The sequence below is a fragment of the Thunnus albacares genome, chromosome 3 (genome assembly GCF_914725855.1).
Source record: "Thunnus albacares chromosome 3, fThuAlb1.1, whole genome shotgun sequence".
Classification (NCBI taxonomy): domain Eukaryota; kingdom Metazoa; phylum Chordata; class Actinopteri; order Scombriformes; family Scombridae; genus Thunnus; species Thunnus albacares.
This window is the reverse complement of record NC_058108.1, coordinates 14,383,728-14,403,322: the sequence shown is the minus strand read 5'-3', so window position 1 is coordinate 14,403,322 and position 19,595 is coordinate 14,383,728. Positions and strand designations below refer to the sequence as shown.

At 39.3% G+C, this 19,595-nt stretch overlaps 1 protein-coding gene across 4 annotated transcripts in view; it reads left to right on the top strand.

The window, feature by feature from the left end:
- Window positions 1-19,595, top strand: part of LOC122979262 (VPS10 domain-containing receptor SorCS1) — a 172,727-nt gene that overhangs the window by 138,203 nt on the left and 14,929 nt on the right. For 3 of the 4 annotated variants that reach the window (XM_044346578.1, XM_044346580.1, XM_044346581.1), the window contains exons 12-21: window positions 3,782-3,858; window positions 5,628-5,719; window positions 6,089-6,196; window positions 8,095-8,212; window positions 10,993-11,126; window positions 13,972-14,085; window positions 15,853-16,024; window positions 16,489-16,675; window positions 17,359-17,492; window positions 19,110-19,236. In XM_044346578.1, coding sequence (XP_044202513.1) covers window positions 3,782-3,858; window positions 5,628-5,719; window positions 6,089-6,196; window positions 8,095-8,212; window positions 10,993-11,126; window positions 13,972-14,085; window positions 15,853-16,024; window positions 16,489-16,675; window positions 17,359-17,492; window positions 19,110-19,236 — 1,263 coding nt within the window. The remainder of the gene's footprint in view (window positions 1-3,781; window positions 3,859-5,627; window positions 5,720-6,088; window positions 6,197-8,094; window positions 8,213-10,992; window positions 11,127-13,971; window positions 14,086-15,852; window positions 16,025-16,488; window positions 16,676-17,358; window positions 17,493-19,109; window positions 19,237-19,595) is intronic. The other variant, XM_044346579.1, reaches the window with a different exon arrangement.

Here is a 19,595-nt window from a genome sequence, read left to right as displayed (position 1 = left end):
AAATAGTAAATACACTTCTGAGCACCCATTGGTCTTAAAATGAGGTGTGGTCAGGCTCATTGCTATCTTGAGGCAGCAGACAGCGATTGCGCTATTGACCAACAAAAATCTGGTCTGAAGTCAATGGCGCAGTGTTTCATTCTTATTTTAAGGGTGCATTATAAAGACAGTAATATGCACCTACATGGGCGGATGCACAACGTGCGTAACTCTGCCTGATACACACAAACGGACGTGCAGCAGCGCACAAAAATGCAAATGATTACAAATAAAAGGATTACAATGTGAAAGATTATTATTGTGTACATCAAAATATTTTTAAAAAATACATGTCATAATGGTTAGTCATAATATTTATCAGAATTAGCTAATCGCAGTAATGACAGATAAAATTGTCTAATTATTTGACCAAATCGTGTCGATACACGTAGGTATTTAAACAGACGGACAACAACGGATCAGACACAGATCAACTTTCCTGCTGCATCAATACACGATGACATGAGGAACACATGAGGAAATAAATAAGATGAAAACAATGATTCAACTAAAGAAGGAAATAAATCTGCACAGCTTCTAGCTGCTGCCAGCAGCAGGATCAACACCTTGGAGAGCTGATAAAGACCTGATAACTGTGTATAATGATTTTTTACATGTTTAAAATTAATGATTTAATTTATGAACAATATTTAACAAAAATTCTTAAAGATTTTTGAGAGTACAGTGATCAGGTTTCCATACTTTCAACAATTAAAACCCTGCTGATTTGACCCTCGGGGGAGGGAGGGTCCAGGAGCAGCAGGGGCCAGTGTGCTTGTAATGGATTGTGCACTTTCACTTCTTGCAGAAGCAGATCTGTTTCGTCTGCAGAGAAGTGTTCCCTCTCATTACTTGGCAAATGCACCATTATAATAGCAATCTGCCAAGGTGCAAGTGCACCTGGTTTTTAAAGAGAATGAGAGATAACACTCTCATTGGTTTATTGCATGTTACGCCCAGAACACACCACACATGATTAATTAAGAGACTAAGGACAAACCATGTGAACCATGTGCCTGGCGCTGCGGCCATTTTTTCTGCCATTAAACTAGCAAAAGTGGGTTTGGACACACTTTAAATGCATTTGCAACATGCGCTTCAGACCGTGCACTTAGATTATTAAAATAAGGCCCTATGTCCCTGTGTCTATGATGATCATTTACACTGCACACCCCAAAGTGGAGACTTTAGAGTTGTAATTTGCAAAGACAAGAACATGTAAATGAGAATAGTAGTATTTCAGTAGTATCAGCACATCCAGACATATACAAATGTATTTTCCAAAAAATGTAAGAGTTTCCTCCATATTTTGTAAAAGGTGTGAGGCTTTCCTTTGATAGCAAAGGTTAATTTCTCTAAGGCAAGACACAAGAGAGAAGTTTTTCAGCCACTGACTGATGGAGGGTTTTTCTAGGTTTTTTTTTTTTCAAAATACATATCGTATGTTTAGCTTGAAGAAGAGAGAAAATATATTTTTTTTCTTGGTGTTATTAAGCCTTGGAGTCATAGTTTTGGACATTCTGGTAGTTTGGCTGAAACAATTTGTTATTATTTGTGATAATGTGTCAAGAACATCTCTCCAAAATTCTTTGATCCTTGGGCAAACCCATAAATAGTGAAACAGTGTGCCCTTTTCAGCACTGCATTTCACATTGGTCAGGATTATGGGCATCAGAATGGTGTAGTAGGGACAGAGTTACATAAGTATGCATCATCCATTTGTACTGCAGGAGTCTAAATCTGGTGTTAATAGTTTGAACCTGCTTCATGGCTTATCTGCTCTCAATCATCTTTTGCTATCTCTGTATTCAAGCCGTTACACTGAGCAAGTCCCCTATTCTCTGAGGACTCCTCTGACTTAGTTTTAAGTAGGTTATAGATTAATGACACTTGATCATGACCGCCAGAGTGATCGCTTTTTCCAACATGGGAAGAGGTGGACATAGAAGTGAGTGATCTAGTGTCTTTGATATGTAACTCCTAAACTGCAGATACTTAAAGAAATGTGTCAAAGGGATATTGTGTTTATTCTTTATAGTCTCAAAGGTCAGAAATGTGTCATTATTGTATAGATCACTGATCTTGTTGAGGCTTTTGTTAGCCCAGAAGTTGAACCCAGGATCAGGTGTTCCCAGCGTAAATCTCCTGTTACCCCATACGGGGGGAAAAGAGGATATCTGTGGGTTTGCACCTAAATAACTTTGTACTTTGAACCAGACTTCAACTGTGTTTCTGATAAAAGAGTTACGCGTTCTCTTTTTTAGCTCCTTTGGAGAGTCAGGGAACAAATAAAGACTCAGTGGTAATGGAGTTGTTGTACTATGTTCTATTTCCACCTAAGGTATAGAAGTTCCCTCCAAAACCCAACACACTGCTGCTCTTATTTGGGCTGGCCAGTAGTATCAGGAAAGATTGGGTAGCTGGATCCCTTTTCTCTCATAGGGAAGGTATAAAAGGGACAAGTGTAATCTTGGTCTCCTATTGTTCCAGGGAAAATTTTTTTATAATCTTCTTCATTTATGGAAAAAATGAGGATTGGGGGTTCAATGGTAGGGATTCATATAAATACAGAAATTTGCTTAGGATATTCATCTTGATAATATTGATATGTCCAATCAGGGATAAAGGTAGTAGCATCCATCTATTGATAGGATCTGTCACAGAGGCTATGATTGGGTTGTAGTTCATTGGAACTAGATCTTCTGTTTCAGGAGTAGTAGAGTAGTAGTATTAGTGTAGCTAGTAGTTTGCAGCATTAATCAGTGTTAAAGTGTTTGAAGCAAATTTACATTGTCCCAACCACTCATTCAAATCCACTATTCTGTCACTCTTCATTGGCCCTGCTGATGTCTCCTGAAGCTAGCAGTTCAAACAAGTGCAGCTTTGAACTGCTGTGAGGGTCATCAGTTAAGTTGGGAGACTCAGGGAGACTGAAGTCACTGTCCTCGCTTTCAGTGTCAGCTGGTAAAAAAATGGCGCTATGGGTTGCACAAGTGTAATGCTAAAACAGTTGAAGCTATAACAGGGTGTTAGTGGCTTTTTAGAGGGTGACCTCTAAACTGACTTCCTCTGGTTGAAAGTTTCGAGTCTGTTGCACTCTGACCCCAACGAGCATTTGGTTTGGTGAGTGCTGTGTTGCACATGTATAGGTACATACCCAACAACATCATAGCACACTTTTACATCACTGCAGCGAGGCAAGAACATCAACTACTGGAGGACAGCAAAACAGAGAATTTCAGCTGATATTTAGTTGCTCTCAGTACTGGGAGTGTAAAGCAAATTTTCTCTCAAAGAGGGCTCAGCGTAAGGGACAACCATGATTCTGAAACACTTCGTACTCTCAAGCCCTGTGTTTAACCACCTGGCACCAATTACAGGCTAAATTAAAGCAATTACAGCAGTCTGCACAGCATTAGGGAAAGCACTTCTTAATATGGTCAGAACTGCTGAAAGATGAATGTAGTAATCTGGATTTATTGGTTAATTTGGGAGTATGGGCGAATGTTGCACTGCACAGTAGATCTTCAGGAGCACTGTAATTACAACCTCAGTCTGCAGCTACAGGCTGGAGCCCCCTGCTGTAACACCACTGCCATTCTAAAGGCTCTTTATAAAATTTGGGATTTGTTTGATCTTAAAAAAGAATCAATTCCCTGTGTTTGCATCATGCACTTTCCCGCCTCAAACACTTACTGTAGTTTGTCTCTTATCTTTCTGTGGATTGTCACCTCACCTGCAGGCTCCATTGGCTCTGAGCTGACCACCAGCAATGTCAGTGTGTATATTACCTCGGATGCAGGCAACACATGGAGACAGGTGAGGGTACTCTTTTATTTTGATCATGTCCTATTGTTTAAGTCAAACTCAAATCTGGATTATCTTAAATTTTTATGTGATTAAACGCTGCAGTTTTTGTGCATATTTGACTACTTTTTAAAGGATGATAAAATCATTTTTGGACATATTTGTGTAAACGGCGTGTAAACTTCAAACCTCTGGGTGGGCTTTTCTAATTACAGCAATTGACAAATATTTGACAGCTGGCGTTGATAGGATACGTGCTCTCAACTTCTGTGGTGCGCTCCTAACAAGCACACATAGTGGTAGTTATATCAACATTTGATGTAATGTCTACCCCTTTACAACATTCAAAATTTGGGAGGACCCATCATACTAAATGTTGCCAAGTTTCAGTGAACCAATCAGAAACCAGTAATGTCCATTACTAGGTTTGCCCTGTGGTGCTTGGAAGTAACTGACACTTCAGATTCTCCCAGTTCTGTGGCTGAATACGACCAAGATGAAAAATAAAGTGTTTGGTCCAAAGACACACCTCTGGACTGTTGTTTCATTAGTATAATAAAATTTTAAAAAGTAGCCAAAATAATCACAAGCCGCCCAAAACCATTTTTACCCACCTATTCAAATAAAAATAGGGCCAACTGCACAGGAAATTCACTAGCTTGCTAATGTTGGCACTAATTCACATTAATTAATATCAGATCATGTTCTATCAACACCTGTTTAGTCATTGGCAGCTCCTACACACTCAGGACATTGTTTGTCCTACATTCTAGAGAAGAGGGGGGTCTAGGTAGTGTTAGCTGTCAGTTTCATGGGTTCAGTAGTGGTAATGGTAAAGACCAGACTGTCAGAAGACACTGCCATAAGTAGTCCTGTGACCTTATGTGATGACATGTGATTAGAATCACAACATGGAGGAACACAGGGACTGAAATCAGAGACAGGGGTAAGCAACATCGGCCCCCTGCTGGTTAACTGCCTGTGTGACTGTTAAGGCCAACACACAAAGGTGGCGTCACTGAGTATCATGTCAATTGACTTGTCATATGCCACAGATATGTGTTGCCCTTTAGAATAGAAATTATATCACAAATTATTTTTAGTGCCTGCCCACAGAGAAATATCAGTACTACCATGTCAGTCATAGAACCAGAATATATACACATACACATCAGCAGATATGTTGTATGAATGATGTGTGTACTATTGATGTTACAGAATCACACCTGATAATTAATTTTTCAAATGACATGCCCAACTAAATTTTAAACACTAAAAACTAAAACAGCCACTCACTATATGGAGCACCATGAACTGACTGGCCTGCCATCCTCTCACTGAAGATCACTGACCCTCCTCCTCCTCCTCTCTCTCTCTCTCTCTCTCTCTCTCTCTCTCTCTCTCTCTCCCCCTCTCATATAGCATTTTAATCCATAAACACTAGCCATGTTTCTTTAACGTCAATAATCAAATGAAATCTGAAGAGTAATTTAATTCAGTCACTGCGTACAGTGCAGGTGGGTGGCCCTTACCTCATTTGATCCTGGCATTTTCAATCTATGGGGCTTGTTTCTAATTAAACATGGCAATGAAAAATAAGAAGCTGACGTGGCAAGGTTTAACCATGATGTATACTGTGTTTGTGTGTGTGCTGTGCATTATTACTTTACTTACTTGAATGATACAGTGTGGGTGTGTGTAGATGTGTGTTGCACACATGTAACAAGCCACTGCAGAATGAGTGCTCTCTCTTTTTCTTTTTTTTTTTTTTGTCCCTGCAGATCTTCGATGAGGAGTATGCAGTGCTGTATCTCGACCAAGGAGGAGCCTTAGTCGCAATAAGACACACTCCGCTTCCCATCCGACACCTGTGGTGAGTCATTATGACAGAGACGCCATTTGTCACAGCTTGACTAATTCCCTTGGAGGAAGCTCCAAGTCTTAAGTTAGTCAAACAAAGGCAAATGAGCTTGTCTTGGAACAGGGTTGTGATATTATTCTAGTAAGAAAACTCACCAGCCATGGAAAATTCTGCTTTGACAATTGTCATTCAATTTCACCTTTCCGTGTTTGAAGTCATAATGAGTCTAGCTTCCACTGATCAGTGTTCACTGAGCAGAGCGCCTCAGCCCTGCGCAGAATATGAAATAAAGTTGTTAGACAACTCTCAGGGTCATTAGCTTGTGCACACAGTCAGGAGATTAGTGACGGTCCCTTGTGCAACGGCTGTTTATGTTCCCAGGTTGAGCTTTGATGAAGGACGGCAGTGGAGCAAGTACAGCTTCACCAGCACACCTCTGTTTGTGGATGGAGTGCTGGGAGAGCCCGGGGAAGAGACTCTCATCATGACGTGAGTGACAAAAAAAAAAAAAATCTATCAATCACCCTGCATATATCAAAGGAACAACAAATAGCCTGTGTGAGTGTGTGCATACTGTGTGAGTGGTCTCCTCAGCCTTAACCCAAGCCTGCTGTTTGCATCCATATCTAAGCCTGCTAGATTCAGCATTCCTGACTGCCTGTTTTCCTTTTCATGAATAAAAAAAGATTTCTCTCAAGGTCTACCCAACATCAAAACTGGCTGTCTCCAGATTATGATCACAGGAGATCAATGCTTTGGCAGCCAGCGACAGCGTGACTGTCCATTTGAAGAACATGAAGGAAAATGATCAAAATGATCAAAAAATGCCTGAGAAAACAGACAAGAAACTTTGGTTTAAAAAGTTTTAATGGCATTAAAAAGTGGGAGGGGAAGCAGGTGTAATTCAATGTGTCCTCAGAAACCAGATTTATGAACATTCCTTTTGTGTTCTTTCACATTTATTATTAGAATAGCCCAGAGTGCATACATATGGTATGACACAGCACTATCCCCTTATTGCAGCAGAGATTTAGGACTTCTGGATGGGTTAGCAAAGGGTTCCCACAGCCATTAGATCAATGTTTCATGACACCTGCCATAAATGACAGACTGACAGTCAGCTCTATAGTCAGCTCTACAGGAGAGTGATGGGGCACAGCTGGAGAGATGGTGAGGGAGAGAGGGAATAGGAAAATGCACAGCAATAGTCTCAATGAGATGAAAAAGATAGTTGGGTAGGGGGGAAGGACCAGTGAAAAGACAATGCTGGCAGGTTTGCACTGAGAATAAGTTATCGAGCACAGAGCCTCTCAGCTGGCAGACACACCATTAGTTTTCATAAGACCATCATGCACTCTTTTCTTATCAATTTGTACTCATTTTTACAGCAAGTGCCTGTTATGGTCGGGTGCCTCAAGAGCTAATTGACAGATTGATTGTGATAAATATGTTGTGGTATGGATGGTGAGGGGGGTCAGTGCAGAGAAACACATCCACTCAATTTAGCTGGAGATGGAATATTTATCTGGTTAGTCTCATAACCTTGGATTCTGTTTTACTTTTTGACCATTGTGAATATATGCATATTCATTCTGATATAACTTTCCTAGGAGAAAGCTAAAGCTTTTCAATAATCACATATCAGTTCAAACTTATTGGACAAAATATATATCATATACTATAAGTATAAATCAAATCAAATAAAACAAAATAATATGTAAAGAGGTATTATTTAGTATTCCAGGTCTAATCTATAAAGCATGGTGTTATCCTTTTTTTTTCTTACAAATCCAAAAGACCAAAACCATCAATGTGTTAGTTCATGTCTTAACACTTTATCGTGTCTGTGGCAGTTAGCCCCAAGCCCATTCATCCCTATTTAAAATGTAAATCCTAAAAATAGGCCACAAATGTATAGAACATTTCTTGGAAACATTACTCAAACAGAAATAAATAGTGCTTTTGTTGGGGGCTATGTTAGACCACAGATTAATGCACATTTGGTGCTCTAGTGAATATTCATGACAGCAGAACGGTGTGTGTGTGATTGACTCAAAAAACTGCGGTGCCTGTGTTCATGGTAATGAAGGAACATGTCCCCAGTGCAAAACATATCACTGATGTGTTTTAATAGTTTTTGGACAACAATGGGGCTCTGTGGCACAGAGGAATAAGATATTTCAAGCTTTGGATACACACACACACACACACTGCTGATCAGTCCATTATTGATTTTTGTCTTCTCACTGTCATCATACTGTCATTTTTTGACAGTAAAAACAATATAAAATGCCACCAGCCTTTTCCTTTAACACCATTTAGTCTTTATCATTATGTGCAGTGTGTTTTGTATGTAATGAGCAGCAGCATGCATGGTTCTTTTCCAGGATATTCGGCCATGTCAGTCATCGCTCGGAGTGGCAGCTGGTGAAAATAGACTTCAGGTCCATCTTCAACAGGAGGTGCACAGAAGCAGATTATCAGACATGGCACCTACACAACCAGGTATGATCCATGCCAGCACAGGAATAAAGACTAGATTTGTTGATCACACATCCCGAAAAATCTTTTTTGCCAGTTGGTGGAAAAAATCTACACCCAAAGAGATTTTACTGTGGGAGCTCAATAAGCAATATGCTTTTAAATACAATGTTTTTGACAACATGTGTGAGGGACCGAGCTGGCAGGCAAGAGGAGTTACAGGTAGTTTTTCAAAAAGGGATTTTATTTACCCAAAAACAGAAAACAACAATTGATGTTCTAGGCCCATAAAAGATGTTAACTAAACAGAACTTAACTGATGCTATATCACCTAACAAACTGAACACCATGGGGTAACACACTACTAACTGTACTACAAATAACAAAAAACAGGACAATTCCTCAAAAGGTTAACTTATTTGAATATTAACTAAAACCTAATATATTCTAAAGAAACAAACAGAATATCTAAACTAAGAATTACATTCCTCCCCCTCCCCTGACATGGTGGGCATTTGATAGAGTGCGATTGGCCACTTCCTGTATGTGTTCCTGCTCAGGCCTGGCAAGTTGTCCTCCTGCAGCAGCACCCCCGGCACTGGTAACCCAAGAAATGAAAATGAGAACAACTTAAGACAACTTAACTATAGATAAACTAGAGTGTTGACTGTACAAAAGTTAACTAAATGTGTACGCTAAAGAACTAATGTACTGTCAAAACTGCTAAATAAAGTATGATGATATGTAGTATGATGTATAGAACAAAACCTATATGTCATGTCAGTCATTTGTTTGCGATGTGCCCAAGATAAAGTAAACTAAATTAGGCAGAAACAAACTACGAAGGTAAACGATAGGGAAACTAAGGCATGAGTGCCAGAGGATTACTGACTTTTAAATCAGTTGTTTGGCTATGAGTTCGGCCATCACAGTTGGAATTACAACAAGTTGTACATCATAATTTTCAAAAGTGGTCTGAGACTAAAATGTTTTGATGTCCAAAATCCCTCTTGTGTTCCCTCATTTAATATCCCATGTATCAGTGCTGTAAGTAAAACAAGGAAATCGCTTGTTGGTTGAACTAGACACAAACTTGCTGAAACATGCAATGATGAGGGGTTGCAGGGATCATGTAATATGCTGGTTATGTTTTCATTTTATGTTTATTTATTTGTTTAAAAAAATATATTAGAAACATTCAGGTTTCTGTGCCTTTTGTGGCTGATTAATTGGTTTCCTTTGCTTTTTTGTAAACTGTTAACATGGGCACTGGCAGTTAAATTCTTTTATTTCATGTTACTATATGTTATGTTATTATGTTATGTAATGTAATTAAAAAATGGTTAAAAAATATTTTTGCACCATTGCTGACCAGGATGGTTGCCAGGATTGACAGGATTTAGCCAGAAAATAGAAAAATAAATAATGAATAAAAGTCCTCCAAACACCACCCACACCTCAGAAATAATCCATGAAAAAAAAAATCCAAATAATTAAAACATTTTAGAAATGTATGTCTCTTGTGCTGTCTTAGATTATGGATGCATCTCCATTCTAAGGCCCTAAAGAGGATTAGGAGAAGTTACAGCTTAATGAGCTATTATTCCAAAATAAGATGCCAATTTCTTCTTAGAAAATGAAATCATCTAAAGCCTGGTCTGTGGAGCTCAGCCTGTGAAGCAGTGTGCCTTAAAGTCAGTTTGAGAGGTGAGAGGTTTAAGCAGGGCCTCTTGATCAAACGCCAGGCTCCATCGTCAGATAACGTGTGATCACCGACTGACCGTCTCTGCTTTAAGCCAGGCTGTGTAGTGAGTGGACTAAATCTGGATGTCTTTAAGTTCCCAAAGCACTTATGCAGATTTTCCACCAATTCCTGCTGATGCTCTGCGTGAACAAACCCTAACCCCCACCCCCCCTCCCGCATACATTAAACCTGCCTGAGAACCCCTCAACCTGGTCAGGCCTGAAGCCGAGCCAGAGACTCAGAGCGCTCCTTTATTCATGGCCCAGATCTGTAATTGGTTTAGATACCCATATGCTCAGAGCTGGTTAATGATCAAAACATATAGCATGGAAGACGACAAGAGTCCAAGCCAATTACATGGCTAACCTGACTAAATGTAGAGGTTCTGTAGGTCCTAGTCTGCTTCAAAAATAAACTTCTTCAAAACAGAGAACATTGTTTGTCTTTTAAGACCACGGGAAAAGTTAGGGACATTTTCAGGAGTTGGGAGTCTATTTGTGGACACAGCTAGATTTTTTGAGCATCTCACTAGTGACACCTAATGCACAAAGACAGAATGTTCTGGTAATAGAAACAGCAGCAGTGTAGGATGAAGGATGCAGTGAAACAATCTGGTGTTGTCTTCTTACCTTTTTTGTACTCCAACTGATTTTATATTCACTTCCCACACATAGATACATTGCTAAAAATGGATTGGGTGCTCGCAGCTTTGCAACTGAAGTCCTTTCTTATTCGTTCATCTCAATTCTGTGCATCACAACAACAACGAAAAAAAAATCTCTAAAAAAGAATTCAAGCAACACATTCTCCAGTGTGACACTTGCGACGGAGGAACAGTTGTTGAGTTTAGCACACCACACAGTACCAGCCTGCAAATATTCACCAAACAGGAATGCACAACGAGCTGAACGGTGCCTTTCCCACACAGTGTGATGAACACATGGTTGGTTGCATCGTGTAAATAATTTATGGTGGCAAGTGTGACAGAAACAGCTCATTTTTAAAACTCTCTCTCTGTGTGACTTTCCTCTTGGTTCTTTTTTAAAAATCGGGCCCGCAGGGTGAACCGTGCCTCATGGGAGTGAAAAGAATCTACCGGAAGCTGAAGCCCACATCAAGGTGCGTTATGGGAAAGACGTACTCTGTGTCGATGACATCGGGTCCCTGCGACTGCACAGAGGCTGACTTTGAATGGTGAGCTTTTTAACCGTCACATATTCAGTCCCATTTATATCCCCACTGTATAGTAGTTAAAGGGGAAATTTTAATAGTACTACTCAGACTGCTGAATAATGTTGTCGGTGGGTTTAAAGGTTTGTGAAGTCTGAGAAAAGGACTTAAGCTTGGAGACTACAAATTTATAACACAAAGCCTTTGTTACAAACTGGGTGCATAGAGTTTGGAAGATTTTGGTGTTTAAGAGGCAAAAAGGGGTTTAATGAAAAAATGCATTTGAGTTGCATTATGCAGCTTGACCCAAACTAGTCTTGTAAAGTCAGGACATTTAGATTTTACTCATTCTTTTTTTTTTACGTGTCTCTTGTGAGTCCTCTATGGTAGGGCAATAAAAATGTTGGAGTACTCCTTTAAGTGATCCACATGTGCAAACAAATCATCATAAAATTGTAGGTTTCATTCCCAAAATTGGTTGCAAGGAGTAAATTTAAGGGTAAACATCCTCCTGTTTCAAATATAATATGTCATAATATAATAACATGAAATCAGTAATTGTAACAACTCTATATTGATAGTTTACTGGTTTAATATAACACTAACAGCAAGTACAAAAATAGTTCCCACATTCAAATCTATCAGAATGCTCTTTAATCCTTTTTTTGTCAGTGTCTGTGTTGAGAATGGGGGAGTTTCAACTTTGTCTACTTTCATGTGCAATAAAATAAAATCGTTTAACTTGAAGACTGACACTGTGCCCCAGTCGCATAATACATACTAATAATATGTGTATAAGCTATGTACTAATCTTCATAGTATATTGTTTTTACTGTTAGTAAGAAGAAATCAATACACAGTAAATTATGCAATATGTGTGCTGATGGACGTGACTCAAACTGCAAGTTTGTGATGCTGATGCCATTTAAACTCCAAACAAAGAGAAAGCAAAATGGTTTTGTAAATATCTCATATAACAGTTGTTTTCTGAGATCTTCTCACCTAAATATCCATTGTTTCCTGTTGACGATGTGCTGTAAATCTTTAAAAAACACAAATCAGTATTTTCAGTTTTTAGATGAAGTGAAAAATGATTTCCTAAAATAGATGGGCTCTGTAGTTTTTAACAAATGTTACTCAAACAGGAGTCAATACCACATTTGTTGGGGACTATTTTCAGCTGTGGATTAATAGCACTAGGAAAAATCAGTATTGTGTATTACATTGTGGGACAATAGTGTGCATCAACACCACATTTAAAAAGAATATTTAGTCTGCATACTGAAATCGTTGAGTATAGTTACTTGTGTCACTTTTCAGGTTTGACCGATGAGGATTAGCTAAAAAGTTTGGAGGGTTATTTAGTGTAACCATGTACCTTGTGTAAATATAAAACACATTTGATATTGCTTCATGTCAGGTGGTTCTTAGCCATCAGGTCATCCATTACAATCATGGAACATACGACTTGTCAAGTATTATCCGTTACATATATACATTCAAATTCTATATGAAGCTTGTATAATCGTACACCCGAATATGACTCTTGCTGTGAGCTGTTCGGGCAATTATAAGCCATTATTCATGATCCATATAGACACACACACACACACACACACACACACATAAAAAAACAGAAATGTCATAGACACGTCTGTGATCTTTCAAGTTGTTACAGTAAATGAGACACATTTTGCATTTAAATAAACTGTAGATAAATACAAGCTCTATGTATGTGTTTGTGATAACCTTTTAAGTTATAGAAAAAAAATAGTTGAGTAGATCTTTATATTTGCACACTGCAACATTTGACAGAATTGCATGGAACTAACCATTGTTTGGAGGTCAGGAAATTGTGAAAGTGGCTCGATGGGGATTATTAGACAGACAACAAAAGTGAAAACAAATAACAGAGGTGACATCTTATCAGTTGTAAAAATACATTGGCCATATGTCCCAGGGTTTAAGGAAACTGGGTTTAAATGAGGGATTTAAAAGATAAGAGATAACCATCATGGAAAAACATCCTCCAGATTATAATTGTAAAGCAGCTCTGGGAGATTTTTCATTTCCTTGTTTCATTTCACCTGAATGTGTGCTACCACTCACCGCTTGAAGAAAAATCATAATTCACTGCTGCTTTTGTAGCTGCTGCTAGTGACTCTTTATATTACAGCTGCAATTACAGAAAATGCTTCTCTACTCGCAGCCTGCTTTCTTTGAATTATCAGCACCAATGTAGCCTTTTCTTTCTTTTCTTTTCTTTTTTCCTTTCTTTTGCTTTTGCTTTGGTCCCAAATCTGCAGGTCTCTCAAGTGAGGCAGTTCTTGGAATAAGCACCATCAAAACCATAAATCACCGAGCCTAATAGCTTTCATTAACAATCACAACACTTTTGCATCTGTGTGCATGTCGCACTAATTGGGGCAATTTGTCCCTATCATTTTGGGGACACAGCGCTGCTCTGCCTTTTAATTTGTAGGACAAACAACTCATGGGCTGTGTTTAAAAAAAAAAAAAAAAAAGAAAAGAGGAGCAGAAGAGCCATACTGTACATACTGAAATGGCATTACGTTAACATGTTTTCCACAATTCTTAATCATTGTTTTATTATCCAATAATTGTAAAATACAGAGCAGGTGTTTTTCTCTGTGTGGAATATTCTATTATCTTTTGTTTGATTTGTCTGTGAGTAATATCAATCATTTTATAAGTATATGTCACACTTTGAATACTCTGTATCTCATTTTAGAATTGAATTTCCCAAACAGAGCCTCAGGACTATTTGCATCCATCTTGGCTGTCAGTGTTTCCTCTGCAGCCCCTGATTGGATAACTGTTTGTGTTCTGTCTGCTCGGATCATCACAGTGATTATGGCTACGAGAGACGGACCGATGGCAAGTGCACCCCCGCCTTTTGGTTCCATCCATCAGCGATGTCCAGGAGTTGCACCACAGGGATGACGTTCCTTAACAGCACTGGGTAAGCATAAGAGAAGAGCAGACTAGAATCAGCATACAGTCTCAATAGTGATTTGCAGGCATTGGGTAAAATGTATGGTGCATTTGAGTTGAATAGCTCAGGGTACATTAATTAGTTTCTCTGGGACAATGAGGACATGCTAAGGGAAATGTGGGTGGAATAATCAAATGTGCACTTTTCAAAACAGTCATGAACTAGCATATAAACTACTGTTAATAATTAGATCTACTGTCAGTGAAACAGTATTTTTAAGTCATGTCAAGAATTTGAAAAAGGAATGAACTCTCTTTTGATGGGTTAGGGTTAATATAGAAGGGTTAGGGTTAGGGAAGAATATCTGGTATTGTTAGTGGTGCTCCATTAATCATATTATTATTAAGTATAGATGTATAAGTTTATGGAAACACGTATGATTCATATTTTATTTTTTGTGGCTTTTCAAAATACACTTAATATGTATGCATATTTTTTCACTATGTTTGCAAATTTACCTCAAATGATAGGTTGACAATTTTTCAAGTGTGTCTTAAAACAACAGTCAGGTGTCCATATGAACAGTGAAAGAGGTTTTCCCCACTGTAATCATTCCTCCTGTCCATACTGGCATTCAAAAGATCCCCTTCAAATGTGCTTTCAATGTAAGTGATGGAGGACAAAATCCACAGTGTGTCCACACAGTCATTTTGTGCAAAAATGCATTGAAAATGATGGCTTCAGCAGTCTGCATTAGTAATATCAAGTCTTTTTAGCATCAAATTCCCTCTTTGTGTTTCCTTGGACAGTGTTTCCCTGTTGAGCTGTGGTGGAAGTATAGTAACAAAAAGAAGGACTTTGGCACTGAAAGACTGTAATGTTGAACGATATCTACTTGATTTGACTCATTTGGACACTGAAGCTTCATATTAGCTTCAGATAAACTTAAAAAAAAATTTCATAGAAGGAGGACTGTGTATTTTGTCCCCCATCACTTACATTGTAAGTGCATTATCAAGGGATCTTCAAATGATCATCATGAACAGCAAGAATGATTATGACAAGAAAAACATGTTTCAATGTTCATTTGGGCTCATGACTTGTTTAAAGACAGATTGTGAACCCGTCCTTTAATCAGGGGCCATTCTTTTGAAGATGTCTGTAGGAGTCTCAGCCTTGCTCTCTGTTTCAGAAATATTGACATTCTCTCCACATTTTAGATTTCTTGTCAAAGGGCACCCTCTTTATGTTCCTGCTAACGCCTCTCCACACAGAAACAGCACTAACACAAAGATGAGCAAACCTTTCTCCAATGTTAAGTGTTTGCTCTAACCTATATGGAGAATCTATATGGGCTGTTACCATATATTGTGGAGCACGGCAGACAGAGTAAACACAAAGCTTAAGTGACTAAAGTGTAATTGTGGTGGCACAGTCTCCCATTTTCTATTTGAAACAACACAGAATGAATTTTAACAGGTTGGTTGACATATCCATTTCACTTCACTCCATTTCCATTCCACTCCTCTTGTGAGTTCTAGCCATACAGATTGTTTTAGTTCTATTTGTCCAACTTTTGAGATATCCATCTCCAATCCAATCCAGTTCTTTCTGCAACTTCAATACAGTGGAAAAGATGCTCACAGCTTTGACAAATTTCATTCAAATATGTTATCTGCAGTAACCCTTTTCAGAAACAAAGACTTGCTCTGGATAATCCATGCTGTCTGATGTATATGAATGCTCAATCAATCATATAAACATGTATAAACTTTTGTGTTTTTCCACCCTTAGATACAGGAAGGTGGTCTCTAACAACTGTACAGCTGGAGTCAGTGTGGAGTACACAGCCAGGAGGCAGCAGTGTCCCATCCAAGCACCTAAAGGTCTCCACCTGGTAACCAGTGAGGGCACGCTAACGGCCACGCTTGGCTACAATGTCACTTTCCTAGTTTTCCTGGAGGAGGTGAGCCTTTTTTTCTGCTTGCTGAATTTGTGTTGCACCAAGTAAATGTCATTATATTTATAATGTGAACAAAGGTGAAATCTGAATTATCTGTATTTTCTACATAACTCAATGTTAGATAATACAGATTAAGCAAAAAGGACGCTTTGCAACATCAGAATAACACCACATTCCCATTTAGCTTTCTGCTAAATAAAAAAGCATAATTTGCAATTTAATTGTTAAAAAAATGTTTTTTTTATTATATACACCAGTTGGTGGACCCCTATCTAAAGTACAGTGATAACCAAACAACTCTGACTCTGTCGAGCTCTAGGAAATCATTACATATCTTTCCCTTAGAAGAAAAATAAGTGCTCTGTGCTTGTTAAGTGCAGTCCAACGAGTTACTTGAAACCTGTGTGACTCTGTGGCTGATAAGGGGCCAAACCTGCAGATTTCCTGAAAGCATTTGTACCGTGCAGGGCGACGGGGCGAGGACAAGCATCACACTTGACTTTGGAGACGGCCACGCTCTGACATATTCCAATGTGAGCTCTATTGAGGATGGGATTAAACATATCTACAAAGCTGTGGGAATCTACCGGGTGACTGCCACCGGGGAGAACAGCCTCGGTTCAGAGACTGCTATACTCTACCTGCATGTAACATGTGAGATATTGAAGCCTTTTGTAAGATTTGTGTATACAAATGTGCGTATGTATTTATTTTGATAAGAGTTTCTCCAATTTTTGTACTCATGTATTCAGCTCTACTTCTTTTTGCTTTCCATGTTTTTATCACATTCAGTGGAATCGTGGCTGTCAGCTTGTACACAGTGTACCGCGTTCTATACTTTATCTCTGAACATGCTCCCCACCCATAACCAAACAAACAAGTGAGATAGAACAAATCCCATTACACTTCCACTCAAGTCAGCTTATGCTTCATAGCCGCTCGGCCTGCAGAAGTCACTGCTGCCTCATATGTAACAGCACTGACCACCCCTGGTGTATTCGGGGGTGACAGATGTAACGGAGCTGACTTATTGATCAGGGAGTGCCACTGCCCCCACCAATCTGTCAATTCTATGCGCCAGCCGTACAAATAGAGCCACCGCAGGCTCAGGAGTGGCACGGATGAAAAATAACACACAGATGGCAGTCAACAGTCCCAGCGCAGGAGAATCTGAACAAACTCACTCTCATCACCCACCTATAAACCTTCTATAAACCTTCCCCCTTTTTCTTGCCTAACACGATAAAGTTGCATCCACCCCCTTTTTTTCCCCTTTTTTGCACATTGTGGCGCAGTGCATCGAGTTCACCTAATGATGTATCTGTGTGCCTGAGTAGGTCAGCTGGAGTATATCCATCTCTCAGCTCCCTTTGTGGCGGTGAGGAATAAGGAAGTGAACCTAACCGCTGTTCTGTGGCCCAGCCAAGTGGGAACGGTCACCTACATCTGGTGGATCGGAAATAACACAGAGGTACTGTACACTCAAGACTTTCCCATTTCTCCCTGGAATTTTACTTCTGTTACACCTTTGCCCATTTGCAATTAAGTAGGTTGCGGACTCTTCTCCTCCAAAATGTGAGAATCATTACTTTGTTGACCTGTTTTTGTGCATTGAGGTTTCAAAAATGGTGGCCTTATTAATCAGTGTTGATAAAAATTGCAGAGCATGCTGACGTATCAGATACACCAACAAGCTCAATTACTGATAGCAACTGAAGTGTATCCGTCATTTATTCTTACCATGAACTCCTCCAACTAAGGTCTGAAGCAAGTTATTTCAGGTTAATGTGCCCAAATTTTAAGATATCTCTGAAATTTCTGCTGCCATCTCAATACAGTGAAGGTAAATGGGATTAATTTTGGGTTCATCAAAACGGGAAAAAATACATTTTAAAAACTTAACAGCAATGTGCCCTATAAAGACAATGCCCCTGTTACTCAAGATCAGTGTTGGGAAAGTTACTTGGAAAATATAATCAATAGCCTATAATTACTATAATAGCCTAACTACTTCAACAGTAATTAGTTACATCACTTGTAACTTTCTGCATCAAAGATGCCTTTAAAACAACCCCAAGGCCAATGTAGATATAGGAAAACAGACATTGTGGTTTAACAAGCAGTGAGGATAGGATTTGGAAGTACACAAAGAGATGGAAAAAGAAGCATACTTTAGTTTTAGCTCAGGAAGAGCACTGAAGTCATGCTTACATCAGCTGGTTGACATAAGCTGCTACATTTATGCTTCACGGTTAATCAGCTGTTTGTTGATTTAACTAAGATTTAAAATTCATGCTGCTCAGATTCTTTGAGAGTTCCCTCAAAGAGCAGAGCCTTGTCTGCTAAATGTAGCTCTATAACCTTTTGATGGTAATAGACGGTAAATTAATGGTCAGTTCCTTGACCTTACGTGTCTCTTTACTGAATTTATATCAAACCCAGCATACAAGCCGACCTGAAAAATGTCAAAGTAAGTAAGCGTTACTGGGATTAGGGATTATTGAATTAGAAACTGCTACCTCCACAATGCTAGTGGAGTTTTAGATAGAAGCGGCTGTAAAAAAACAAACTCCATCTCTCAGGACCAGCAGATGCACTGAATGTAGAAATGTTCCACTTTCACTATCTGTCTTCATAATTGTAATTGTGTAAATGTATTTGTTCAGCACCAACAGGGGCCTTCCACAAGGACATCCAGTTATGTCAGTTGGTAATAAACCGCAGCAGTATTAGCATCTTATAGCTATTTGAAGAACAAATGGAGATGTGAGCAACGACAGGAAGGAGCTGCTGGTGTCACACAGGGAACTCTCTGCGGGCCCCGATACTGTATGCAGCACAGCGCAGATTGCTGCAAATCTCTCTGTGTATGCTCATGCATGTGTGTGTGTGTGTGTGTGTGTGTGTGTGTGTGTGTGTGTATTTGTGAGTGTGCCAGCAGGCTGACACCTCTGTAGTGTAAATAACAGCAGTGTGAGATGTTAACCAGCCGTTGATAAGGGTCTCTCACGGGAGCCGCCAGACTCTGACTCTCTCCCTCTCCCTCGCCCTCATCCTCTCTTTCTTTCTCCCACTCTCTCACCCCCAGCAGCCAGTAATCACCCTAGAGGGAAGTGTGGCATGCACGTTCTCCCGGGAAGGCATCAATACAGTCACTGTGCAGGTGTCTGCAGGGAATACTATTCTGCAGGACAGAAAAACCATCGCTGTCCATGGTGAGCTGACTCTGTGACTCTCCCTCCACTGGGACTCTGTAGCTCTGTAAACACACTGACAAGATGTGTCACCACAATCTACTAAATAAGTTACAGATGATTTGCATTGATGACAGAATCATTATTAAAGGATAATTACAATCGGGTACTTATTTTCATAGTTTTTACCATAATGCTTATCAGTAATAATAATATTTTACTCCCCACAAGGAAGTCTCTCTCCAAGACAAGGAAGGCAGGAAACATGAGCAGTCAGACAATCAGACAGGTCTTAAACAAACCACCAGGTTAACCAAACCTATTTGAAAGAGAGATCAAGGCAAACAGTAAAAGTGTTTGTTGCAAACATCCATCACAGT